Source organism: Neolamprologus multifasciatus, chromosome 18, assembly GCF_963576455.1.
Source record: "Neolamprologus multifasciatus chromosome 18, fNeoMul1.2, whole genome shotgun sequence".
NCBI lineage: Eukaryota > Metazoa > Chordata > Actinopteri > Cichliformes > Cichlidae > Neolamprologus > Neolamprologus multifasciatus.
This window is the reverse complement of record NC_140456.1, coordinates 20,959,712-20,972,314: the sequence shown is the minus strand read 5'-3', so window position 1 is coordinate 20,972,314 and position 12,603 is coordinate 20,959,712. Positions and strand designations below refer to the sequence as shown.

The 12,603-nt window shown below is 42.0% G+C and overlaps 1 protein-coding gene across 1 annotated transcript; it reads right to left on the bottom strand.

Annotated features, from left to right (window-relative positions):
* Positions 1-3,687: 3,687 nt before the first annotated feature.
* Positions 3,688-12,188, bottom strand: acsl3b (acyl-CoA synthetase long chain family member 3b). Its single transcript, XM_085142082.1, has 14 exons — positions 11,838-12,188; positions 11,054-11,231; positions 10,134-10,243; positions 9,824-9,962; positions 9,058-9,208; positions 8,730-8,853; positions 8,535-8,606; positions 8,284-8,423; positions 7,650-7,822; positions 7,465-7,539; positions 7,180-7,371; positions 6,983-7,097; positions 6,728-6,885; positions 3,688-6,551 (listed from the first exon to the last, which is right to left on the bottom strand). The coding sequence occupies exons 1-14, from the start codon at positions 12,186-12,188 to the stop codon at positions 6,394-6,396; spliced, it is 2,136 nt and encodes a 711-aa protein (XP_084998208.1). The 3' UTR covers positions 3,688-6,393.
* Positions 12,189-12,603: the final 415 nt, after the last annotated feature.

The window sequence follows — 12,603 nt, the reverse complement described above, 5'->3', positions numbered from 1 at the left end:
CGATGCTTCCTCATCTCTGCAGTCTCTGTCTCTTCCTTCACCACTCCCCGTTGGTGCGATGATGCTGTCCTGGCTGCCTCCCAAACCCCACAAACTTCGCTCCTCCACCCCCACGCCTCCCTCCCGATGCTATAAATACCCAGCATCGGTGAGTCATCGCCCAGACGTATCAGTTGCCTCTCTCTCTCCTTTCTGCTTCACCATCCTCACCCCCCCCCCCCCCCCCACCCCACCCGCTATCGCTTTGCTCAAGCTCATTACCAGACCTCACACATTTTCCCACCTCCACTTTGGCCCCGGCTCCACGATGACCCAGCTGAGCTAAGCCGAGGTCGCAGTGCCCATGCCCGGCACGGAGCAGCCTGCCGTCAGAGAGTGTGAAGCCAGAGGTCAACCTAACACATTACCAGCCAAAAAAACAAAAACAAAACCAGCATGAAACAGAGGATTAACACGATCAACCAAAACTTTACTGCATCACATTCACCGACTTCCCAATTAGGCAATGGAAAATGTCACCATTTACCAAAGAAACATGTTCATATTTAACAGTATCAAATAATCTGTTTGTTTCAGGACTTAAATGCAATTATACCACACTAATAATGAAGTGGTATGGCCTACTAATATCTAGTATTAGTGTTACATTTCACTGCATTTCAACATAAGATACTTTTGCTTCTTTTTTCTTGTAAAACCTTAGATCTTAAATGTAATTGAAATTATTTATTTATTTATTTAAACCCATACACTTCAAGTGATGTAAATGCATCATCAAACGCTTACATTTAAAAAACAAACTTTTTCTTTCACCTTTTCCTCGGCTGCCTCTAATCCAAAATTCATTGTATATCTTTGTGTGCCAGTAGTGGGCAGGGATACCTTAATCCCAGTCCTCAGCCTCAGACGTAATCATTTTTTTTCCAGACACCACCCACTTCTCCAGAGTTATAAAGGCAGCTAACGTTCGGCTTTGGCTCCTTGTGTAAACTTCAGTATGGCTTATTGGCTTGCAGTAGTGTGTGCGCATAGAACACAGAAAGTTTTTTGCGCACCTCTGAGTCATAAGTAGGCAGGGAGAGAGAGAGAGAGAGAGAGACGAGCAAAGCGAGGAGAGGGAGAAAGAAAAAAAGAAAAGAAGTAGGAATAAAGTTTCAGAGAGCAAACCGAGGACAAGCACGGGAACACGCACATATACACACACGCGCGCGCTCACAAACTAACCACATATATAATGTGAAAGATATCCTTCACTGTTTTCTTGCTGTTGTTGTCTTTGTGGTAGAGCCACTCTTCTGTGTGTGTGTGTGCGTCAGAATCAGTGGGCTAATAAGGGAGCATTATGCTTCTGACTCACTCACTCGTCCCATAGGGTTGGATGGAGCGAATAAAGAGGAGGAAGAGGAGGGGTTGGAAGAATTGCTTGACTCTCTGTGGTCTCGTAGATTCATTTTAAATAAAGGAGCAGCAGACATGGTACCGGCAGAATGAAAAGTGTTCTCCCTGACATTAAAGACTGGCATGCGCTTCATCTGATTTCATCTCTTGGTGTGAATTGATATGAAGTGTGATGTGAATTGTAATGCAGACTCCGGTACTGTAAAGTTTACTTGCACCCATTATTAACTTGTGCTTAGCTAATCAGGCCTTTTACAGAGTGAGCACTCCAGATGGTAACACTGAACTAGTACTGGCTTGTGTATAGAATAATTGGGTGCACTTATTTTTTTTATATTTATATTTTATATATTTTTTTATATATTTCTCTACAATTTTGTTGTACATGTACAACGACAATAAAGGCCTATTCTATTCTGTTTCTGAAATGGCCACTTGAGGCTGGCTCCACAGTCAAATCAGTCCCCATATACTTTCAAACTAAAATCCCCAGGTTTACAGCACAACAGGCCCACTTAGAGCCTGGAACAAAATAGCCTTTCTTTGAATGAGGCTTCAATTCAGCTGTTTTTAGTCACTGGACCTCTCAACGATGTTGCTGCTGTTGCTGCTGTTTGGGGTATTTTTTTTTACTGCACTTCCTTGATAGATGGTACAGTACTGTGCAAAAGTTTCAAGCCACTTCTCATATTTTCCTAGGAAAATTGTAAATAGTTGAGCTAATTTGTTGAAATGTGCAAGCAAAATAAATGCATAGGAATGCGGTATATATGGCAAAAAAAAGGTATGAGCACCTTTATTCTTCAACACAGTCTGAAATAGAGTTAGGGAGTAGTTCTCTGGGCTTCTTCTTTTGTACTTTTCTCTGTCATATGACCCAACACTGCTATTGGGTTCAGGTTCTAGGGAGGCCAATCCATGATCTAGGTATGGTTTCACTGCACTAGCAGTGTGTTTGCAGTCATTGTCAAACTTAAAATTGAAGCTGTTGCCAATTAGATGATTTCCAGATGGTATTATATGGTGGATCAGGTCTTTGCTGGATTTTTTCCCATTTCTTAAGGATGTTCATCAGCTGTAAATATTTTTTTAAGGTCTGCCACTTCTTCTTTTGTGCTCCAGTCCCATTCTTTAAAGGACACAAGGCAACCCATGCAGAAGTATGCCAGATTTTTGGCTAATAGCTCTTTGAAAATCACCAGTTGAGTGAAACTCATCTCAGTATTTCTACTTAATAAAAGAAGAATTTCTGGTAGCTCATTGCGAGGCTGTCCCATATTTATAAAACGCTAACCTTTTGTAGATTGATTTAAAAAAGTGTTTGGCTTCTAACCAAAATATCTATAACAGATAGTGAAAAACAGGTGAAAGATTTTATGTCATTTAATTGTGTATCTGTTATTTAACTACTTTGGTGTAGTATGAATGTCTGTGGAGGAAAAAACAAAAGGCCCCCAAAATGTATGCCCTCCTTCTTATTTTCAAAGCTGGCTAACAGGCTGATTTGAAAATAAGTCTCTGGGGGGCTGATTATGGCCCCTGGGCCTTATGTTTGACACTCCTGGTCTATTAAAATATAATAATTGAAAAAACCTCCAGAAAGCCCAGAGAGGTATTGCTTAACACTTCTGGCTTCAAAAACAAAAATAAAACTTAAATAATAAACATAAACAAAAAAAAACAATGGGGTGACAGCCATAAAGCTCAGCTGCAGGCTTTAATAACAGCATGTATAAACTCATGTGTGATTTGTTGTTTTATACGTGCAGTCTGTGATTCTGGAGAATCCAAATACGTCAGCTGAGGCTCAGAGAAACTGAATGGGACAACTTGCCAATGTCATGTTTTTTTGTTTTAGACTAAGGCTCAACAGTGGTTCAAAAAAATAAAGGATTATCTGCAGCCCTGGTGTTGAATAATGGATCCTGACTACATCATCTATGTTTATCAGCAGGTGGGTTCAGAAGGAATTCAATAAAATTTGTTTCTTTTTCTTTTTCTCTGATTCAATTTCTCAAGAAAGGGTTAAGAAAAAAAAAACACCTTCCTTTGTTTACTAGCTTTAAATGAAGGACTGGATGTTCCGCTTGCGTCGAAGCGGCACACAGCCTTTCACAAACCACATTCGCACACGCAAGCACACTGGCCTTCGTTGCCATAGAAACTCTGCTTTGAGGATGATTCCAATCAAGCTGCTGATTATTAGTCACATGTTAAGCCTCACAGACTGCGTTCAGGTGTTTGACAGACACACACACAGAACTCCAAAGCACACAAACACCAGCAGTATTTACAACACAAACTTGTTTATTTCATGACATAATTTCCAAGGCCAAATCACAAATAAATAAAAGGAAGAAGACACTTGCAGTAGCTCAGCTTTCAGGCCCACTTAACTACCCCGAAAAAAAAACAAGTTCAGTTACAAAGATTACTAAACATATTAACAGGAGGCTTTACACCTGTACAGTTATTGGTACTTTTAATGAACTTTGATCTGTGAGACCTGCCCCACCCACCCCCACCTCCCTGATATTTACAAAGAAAGCGAAAATAACAGGAATGGTGAAATTGATCTCTGCACCACCCCTCAGTCTTTGCCTTGTTAGTTCAGATAATTCTTGTTGGTATGAGATGACGTGCGTCATCAAGAAAAAAACAAACAAACAAAAAAACCAATGTGTGGAGTGCTTCACATTCTAAAGACCCCTGAAGATAGCTCGTGTGTGTCAGAAGGCAACCAGCCGCCTCGAGCCAGGCAGAGAAAAAGCAGCAAACAGCACACACAAAGGGAGGCACGGCCCCCCCCCAACTTAATCGCGATAGTTTGGTCAAAGCTAAATACGATCCTCATGTATGAAATCTGATGACAGATGCCATTAGGAGGACCCTACTGTACCCTTTATTAATGTCATCTTCGTTACAAGCAAAGCAGGGTTTGCATTCAGAAAAAGGCGGCTGCAAGAAAGATGTAAACCTTACAACAAAATAAAAGAAATCTAAGAACAGGGAAGAAGGAAATAACAAAGCTTGTAAATGTCACTTTACACTATTGCCATTCAGAGTTTATCAACCACCAGCACCAAATCCATAAACCTACATTAATTAATGCATGTTTTTTTTTTTACATTTCAAATAAATGTCGGGTGTCTGTAGCACTGGAGACCCTTTTATATACAATGCACAAATATTATACAGATAAACCAATTTCAAGATACAGAAATGTGAATTGAGCTTCAGCTATGCATACACTCCCAACTTTTTTTTTTTTTTTTTTTTTTTTAAAGGAGTGGGTCAATAAATTATTTCTTCAGTTGTTTGAATGGAGTGTGATTCTCTCATACTGATGTGCTTTGGTACATGTGCACTTTACATCATGCAATTTTCTACAACGCCAGATATAACTTTTTTAACTTTACAGTCTTATCAAAAACATTACATTTGCAGCACAGTACGTTCAAAAGGAGCTACATCTAGACTTCTCTATCAGTGTCTCTCTACCATCGTCCACATTTCTACAGTCCTACAGGCCTTCCATTATGCACTGAAGTTGAGGCCTAAATGTTAACATGCCGCGAAAGGGCCGCTGCCTGTGCGCTTTTTTTCGTCTTCCTTCTTAGATACTTTTAATATTTGAGTATAAATATTGCACATTCACTTTGCATTTCATTTTTATACGTAAAAAGGTTAAAGTAACAGTAAACAGACCTATGGTAAAAACATGTACAGTTGGACCACAAAGTAACTGGGACAGCAGTCTATGAAAGGCTAACTAGTGTAACTATTCTTCCTGTGGTAAGCAACTAAGTTCCCTTGAAACCATCCATTTGGTGCATTGGTCGTTACTGGAGGAACATGTGGCATGGCTACTGTATGTCAATAAACCACGGAAAAAAAAAAAAAACTGAAAGGAAAAACAAAAACACTCCCAATTGGTCCTAATGTTTGACAATCTTGTGTAGGCAGGGAACAGCAGAAGGGATACGACTCCACCATTTATAACTAGGTCAAGTCAGTAAGTCAAAATTCAAATGTACAGACCTTATGACGCGGGCTAATAAAGGGAAAAAGATACAAAAGAAGAAATGAAAAAGCTTGTAAACAAAGACCATTAAAGTACAGGTAGCATGAACAAAACAAATAATAAAAAAGGAAAAGAACCCCAACCCCCTACCAAATAATACCACCATAAAGTAACAGTATGAAAATGTACTCAAATCTCTCATGGCTTTGGAACACCCATTCCTTACACAGAAAACTGATCAAATGGGTTTAAAAGCTAACAAACCAAACATGAAGGAAATGTTGAAATGCGGATTTAAGAAATAAAATAAAATAAAGACCACAGAGATCCCTGCAGACCTGAATGTTACTTTGAGCCCAGGAGGTGTCCCCTCTGTTGGGCTCATGCTACCTCCCCACCATGTGGGGAGGTAGCATGAGCACACTCCAGCAAGCTGCCCTGCCCTGCCGCTGCCCTGCTTGCTGGAGTGTGCACACTCCAGCAAGCAGGGCAGCGGGAGGAGAAGCAAACAGAGTGTGGTCACTGACATGGGTTCAGCTGCATCAAGCTTGACATTTGTTTCACTTTGAGTCATGCAAAGGTCTGACTTCATTCGCTGTCTTGGTCGTCACAGCAACTTAAAGACCGGAATTCCTTGAAAGGGAGTGTTTGGTGCATTGCACACGTCTGGCTGGCTCAGCTGTCTGTTCAGCCTCTTAGGTTTTGACAGAAACCATTAAGCTGGATTCAAGAGTCGCCCCCCCGCCTCCATCCTGCTTTGATCGAAGCTGGTTGCAGGGAAGCCGGGAAGGAGGTACATGAGTCCCTGTGGGTGTGGGTGTGTGTGTGTATTTATGTGTTACTGGTAACTTAAATGTAACTCCTCAGAAAGTAGTCTTGGAAGTAGTCTCGAGCACTGTGTGAGTGTTTTCAGGTATATATATATATATATATGTGGATGTGTTTACTGGTTGCTGGGAGTGCGTCTTGTGTTATTTTCCTCCGTACATCCTCTCGATATCTTCCTGGTAGTGTGTCTTTAGCTCCTTGCGTTTTAGTTTGAATGCGTCGGTGACCAAGCCCGTCTCTGGGGTCCAGGGCTCAGCGCTCAGCCGGATCTTCTTGGGAATCTCAAATCGCTCCAATTTTGCTGGATGTGAGAGAGCACAATCACAAGTCAGCCCGACAGATAAAGTGTCATCTTAGTGCAAAGTCTGACACAGGGGACGGGATGCTATCTCACCAAATCTGAACAAACTATTCAGATGTCTCACTTGAGTTTTGTTAATGATACTGTACTTGGGAGATAAGACTTTTTCCCTCTACCTGTGATAGCAGCCTCAGTGATGATGCGGAGGACCACCTCCTCCATCTGGGAGTTGTTGCAGAGTTCTTCCCACGAGCCCTTTATTTGCATCTGCTCAGCCAGGGCCATTAGCTGCTTGTGGTTAGGCACCACAAAGCTGATCACATATGACTGGTCACTAAACAACAACAAAAAAGATTAGATTACAGATTAAAGATTACAGATTAGGCAGCAACAATGAAATAAACAGATCCAGAAAGTCTGCAGGGCTTTACCTGTTGGCATAGGCACAAATATTGTCTATGAGTGGGCAGTTCTTCAGAACAGCCTCCACTTTTCCTAGAGAGACATATTCGCCTGCCTGTAGCTTCACCAGATCTTTCTTCCGGTCTGTGTGAAAAGAAGAATTATTAGAATCCTGACTGATGTTCCCTCTTGTATCACATGCAGTCTAACTTTTTGCATTTCTTACCGATGATCTTGAGGCATCCGTCGGGGTGGAATTCTCCAATGTCTCCAGTGCAGAACCATCTCTGGCCGTTCTTGTCCACAAAGAAGTCGTCTTGGATCTTGCCTTTGCTTTTGTAGTAGCCCATTGTGACATTGGGCCCACCAATCAGAATTTCCCCTCTTGGGTTGGGCTTGTCTGTGCTGTAGTAACCACCTAAAAAAGAACCGGATTTTTTGATTATTAAGCAACTTAATGTTTTTTTTTTTTTTAATGAACTAAGGACCGATTTTCTAGCTCTGTACTCACCCTCTTCCCAGTCCTTCAGTGTGATCTCTGAACAAACCAGTGGAGCACCAACCCGCCCTGTGCTGTAGTCCCAAACTGAAAATACCAATAAAGACTTATATTAGCTTTGCTTGTCATTTCTAAGTTATTTTTATAATTGTTTCTCCTAACAGCAAAAACACATCTACTCTTTCACATTTGCTTACATTCACTGATGGTGCCAGCTCCACAAGTCTCCGTCAGACCATAGCCTTGCCCCACAGGGCAGCACATACAGATGTTCATGAATCTCTGTGTAGCAGGAGAGAGGGGAGCTCCGCCAGACAGCAGCACCCGTGTTTTTCCTCCCAAGAGTGCACGCACACGTTTGAACACCAGACTGAGGAAAAAGACAAGAAATCAGAGCAGGGTGATGATGACGGCTGCAAGTGGAGGAGACTCAGACAGCAACTCCAGAAACTAAAAGAGCTTTGAAAAGTTAGCCATAAAGCCCCGTAGCAAACAGATATTGATTCGTACTAAAAAAATGTTCTGTGCACGCACAATACGAGAGTCAATACTACCCAAATACTCACACAGGATCCAGAGAAATAGCTCTTTTGTTATGATTAGCAAAGAAGGAGCAGACGTAAATGTTTGCTTGTGTATAACTCAGAAAGCAAGCGTCAACGGTCATTAATACAGAATGTCTGAACAGCAGGTGGGCGGGGCTTCGTTGCTCACAACCTAAACTGTGTGCCTGATATCAGCACCACTGCATGTACCCTCTCATCGTACAGATTCAAACAGAAAAGCATAAAAGGTCCTGTTTCAGGGTTACGTCATGTGCATGGGTATTACCGGTCACAGAGAGGTGTGCTGTAGCCCTTGGAGATCTGCTCCATCTTGTAGTTGTAAGCCAGCACAAACAGCGTCCTCTGGAATTTGCTCATCTCCTCCACTTTGGTCATTACATTTTTGTAAATCCGATCCATGATCTCCTGCACACCAAGCAGATGAACTCTCAGTAAACATTTTTGGAATTTTAAAAGCCCCCAGTACTTTTATCTGGTGTGCCTGTGTTAGGTGTACTGCAATAAATGAAGACTTACTGGTACAGCAGCCATAAGAGTGGGTTTAAGCACACTGGTATCACCTTTACTGCCCTTCTTGATCTTGGTGGACTGAAATAAAACAAAACAAAAGGCAACCTCTTTAAATCTTTAATGGATTGTGAATTTGCAATGTACTGTTAGAGAGACAAGAAACGCTGACCAAAAGATGCTGCTGCCCGTTTCCCCACTGACCTGGTCTGCTAGAGTCTGAGGAGAGGAGTAGCCGATGCGACACCCGTGAGAGATGGACACCAGTTCCGCGCTGAGCTCCAAAACGTGGGCTAACGGCAGGTAGCCGATATAGGTGTCTGTCTCACTGCGAGCACACAGAGGATCTCATTAATTACCTCTAGATACTGACATAAAATTAAGATAAACAACAAAACTGTCTCTGTGCGAGTGACAATCACCACACACGTTGGCAGAGAATGAAGTGACAGTGGAAACTCTGTGCACCAGAACGTGGCAAAACTCAGCGAGAAAATGTCAGAGAACGGCGAGAAATCGGATATTGACATACTTGAGGTTAGGGATTCGCTCCGCCATGCCTGTGATGCCAGCAATGAGGTTGCCATGGGAGATCATGACACCCTTGGGGATGCCTGTGGAGCCGCTGGTGTACATGATAACTGCGATGTCTGAGGTCTCTGGCTTTCTGCGGTCTACTGCAACTATGGTGGACAGAGAGAAGAGCGGTAATGGCTACTGGGGAAATGGACCGTAAATATAATATTTACAGAAAGGAAACCGTAGTAACAACAACTGCATGGTGTGTGATGATTAAGGATTGACTTATCTTTAAGGTTTAAAAAGGACAAATAAAAACACTTTTAATTGCATATAAATTTCCAGTGCTTTGATCATGCCTCTTTCAATTCATATTAATGGGTTTAATTATTGAGAGATTGAATTGCTCCTCGTTATGAGCCCGGTCTTCAAATGTGTGAAGACAAAGACAAATTTCAGATGACTGCTGTATATTAAAAAAAATGAAAATAATAATTTCACACATCTACTGCACACGACAAAAATGCAGTTTTCAGATGTTCCAGTTAAACCAAACACAGCCGAGGTGTTTCTACAATGTTTCCTTTCATTTTCCTAGAAAGTTGCCCGTGATGGCATTGTGTGTTTTGTAAGTGGTGATTTGACCTCCTTCCGTCACGCAGAGCACATCACTCCAATTACACATTAGGATGCTGGCTTTGTATTAAGCCTCCATCAGAGCACTTCCACTTTCCAGACCAAATTAGAAACCTTTTCAATCACCCTGCTCAAACACTCACTATTGTCAGGCCTGGATCCCATCTCCTTCACTGTGTCCATGTTGTAGACCATGATGCCTTTAGGAATGTCTGGCCAGCTTGCGGGTTTACTGTCCACTACAATGATATACTGCAGCCTCGGCACGTCACACAGAATGGCCTATGGCACAGAGATGCAGGTGGGAGGGAGGAGGAAAACGTTATTAAGCTACACTTGTTATCACACTCTAATGTTGCACACAATAAACCAGCAGCTGCTGGTTGACTTTGTTAAACAGCGTACATGCGATAAGTGTCAGACGATACGAAGTGTCAGAAGGTAAGCAGTTACCTTGAGACGGTTCTGAAGCAGGTCTTTGCTTGTGATGATGTGCGTGACTTCGGTCTCATTCAGCCCATGTGCAATGGCCACGGGTCCGAGAGTGGCATACAAGGTCACAACTGTCAAATTCAATTACATCCATTTTAGGTACACAGTCAAAACAAGATATAATGGTATCAGCTTATATGCTGCCTGATAGGAAAAACTTTTCTATACGTCCATTTTCGTAACTGTTTCTCCAGTTCAGAGTCGTTGCGGGGCTGAAGCCTATCCTAGCTCTCATTATGTAAGAGGCGGGCAATTTAGAATCACAACATTAACCAACAAAGACACCTTTGGACTGTGGGAAGTACCTGGAGAGAACCTGTGCAGTTACTGGGAGAACATGGAAACTCCCAGAAAGGCCCCAGCTGTGTGTCAGGTTCAAACCAGGAACCCTCATGTTGTGAGGAGACATTAAAATAGGCTTGGGATAATTTTGAAATGATACAAATCCCTTTATTGAACAAACAGGCTCTGACTCTACTGCCTACAATACCCGCAGCACTGTCTGTGGGAAGTAGCGTCACAGCTGACTACGATACAGTCAAATGGTACTTTCATAGTAAGATGCTCACTAGTCTGAAAAATATTGCTGGAAAGTTTTTAAACAATGGCACAATGACTACCCCTTTTTTCATAACTCTTATCAACAATTTTATCAAATATTTTTACTCACTAAATATCTGTATTGAAATTAGTCCCTAAAAGTAAGACTCCTCTGAGCTTTACATGAAGACAATATAAACAAAAAAGAGCAAAATAAAGAGAATGTATATTTTATTGAAAAGTGCCTTGGATGTCTTTGATGTTTATTATTATTATTATTATTATTATTATTAATAATAATAATAATAATAATAATACACATTTGTCCTTCTGCCACTCACGTGGGAAATTGTACATGAAGCAGGCTTGTGCTGTGACAATCCACTCCGCTCTGGTCTCACAGAAGATGGCGATGTTACAGTGAGGCTTCTGATTGAGAGCTGCCAAACCACTGCCAAAACACTTTGCTGCCTGGTAGGCTTCCTCATACGACAGCCAGTCATAGTTCCCAAGAATTACCTGCAACGAACACGCAGAAACCATGCAGTCTTCAGCATTTTTGTCCTCATACTACACCAAACATTAAAAGAAAAATGATGGTGGTGCATATTTTCTATAGGCCCGGGAACAGTTTCATTCAATTGGACGAATATGAAATGAATAAACGGAACCATAATATCCACATTTGTAGGATCAGCGCTGCTTTTTATTAGAAGGAATAATGAAATGGTATCACTGAACCCACATGAGAGGCTGCAGATATTTCTCTTATATGCAATACTGAAAAAGCCGAACATGATAGTGTCTCCTGATGGCAGCATAACACATTATTTACAGTCCGCTAGTGCCATCTACAGGGCGTCTGTTGCTTTGCAGTTGTTAATTGGGCCCAGAGACACAGGAGCAGAAAATTTGCTGCACTTCCACCCACATTCATCACACTGTGCACAGCAGCTGACTGCACTCTTATAAACAAACTTCCCGTTATCTGACAGAGTCGCCTGGTGCTACATTTCTAAACTTAAATGAAATGAAGGGACCTTCATCTTGACATGACTCCAACCTCAATTTTCACATGAACTAAATAAAACTAATTAAACAAATTATAAGGGTAGCATGTCTCACCTTTTTAAAGATCTTGCCGTTTGGTTGGCGCTCATCCTCCTCACTGAGCACCTCCCTGGTTCCCAGACAGTCTCTCTTAGGAAACCTTTTGGCAGCGTATTCAAACATTTTGTCCAGGGTGTCCACGCCAGGGTGGAGCCACGCAACTAGCTCCTTTTGGCTGTAGACCGCTCTGTAAGGCCCTGCTGGGTGCCCACTAGCCGAGCGTGCCTTGATCCTGCGGGCTCGTTCCAAGTTGTTGTCAGCTCCAGAGAAGAAGTACCAGGGTATGAAGGTGATGACAGAATAGACCCAGACCACTGAACGGAAAACCTGCAGCAGCAGGGGGTTCATATCCTCCTTCAACTTCATCTCTGAAGATGAAGTAAGCGCTGGAAATGTATAAAACTTAGACCTGCCCTGAAAGCACCTCAACTTGCTGCTGAGGCTGAAGGCTGGAGGCTGTGAGTTCTTTTGCGCTTTTTCTTTCTGCACAGGAAGTCACCTAGACCTGCGAGACAGAGACAGACACAGAGACACACACACACCACATGAAACTTTAGGAACATAGTCTGGAATAAAGACGTGTCAGCGCATTTTGATAGCAAGGAACTGCTTCCTGGTAAAATAATCTTTGCTTGCATGAAGGCCATCTCTTCCTATTCTTAGTATCACTTTCAGTCAGCACTATTCACCTCACCAGCAGGTCTGTTTAGAGAGGAAACGTGGTGCTCAGTTATAAGATAGCTATTAATTAAAGATTTATTAACAGAGCTGATATGGACTT

Coding starts and splice junctions, on each gene's coding strand:
- acsl3b (XM_085142082.1), bottom strand. CDS start 12,188: ATGAAGTTGAAGGAGGATATGAACCCCCTGCTGCTGCAGGTTTTCCGT. Junction 8,424..8,534: donor CTCTTATGGCTGCTGTACCA/GTAAGTCTTCAT, acceptor CTTGGTGTGCAG/GAGATCATGGATCGGATTTA. Junction 7,540..7,649: donor AGCTGGCACCATCAGTGAAT/GTAAGCAAATGT, acceptor TGGTATTTTCAG/TTTGGGACTACAGCACAGGG.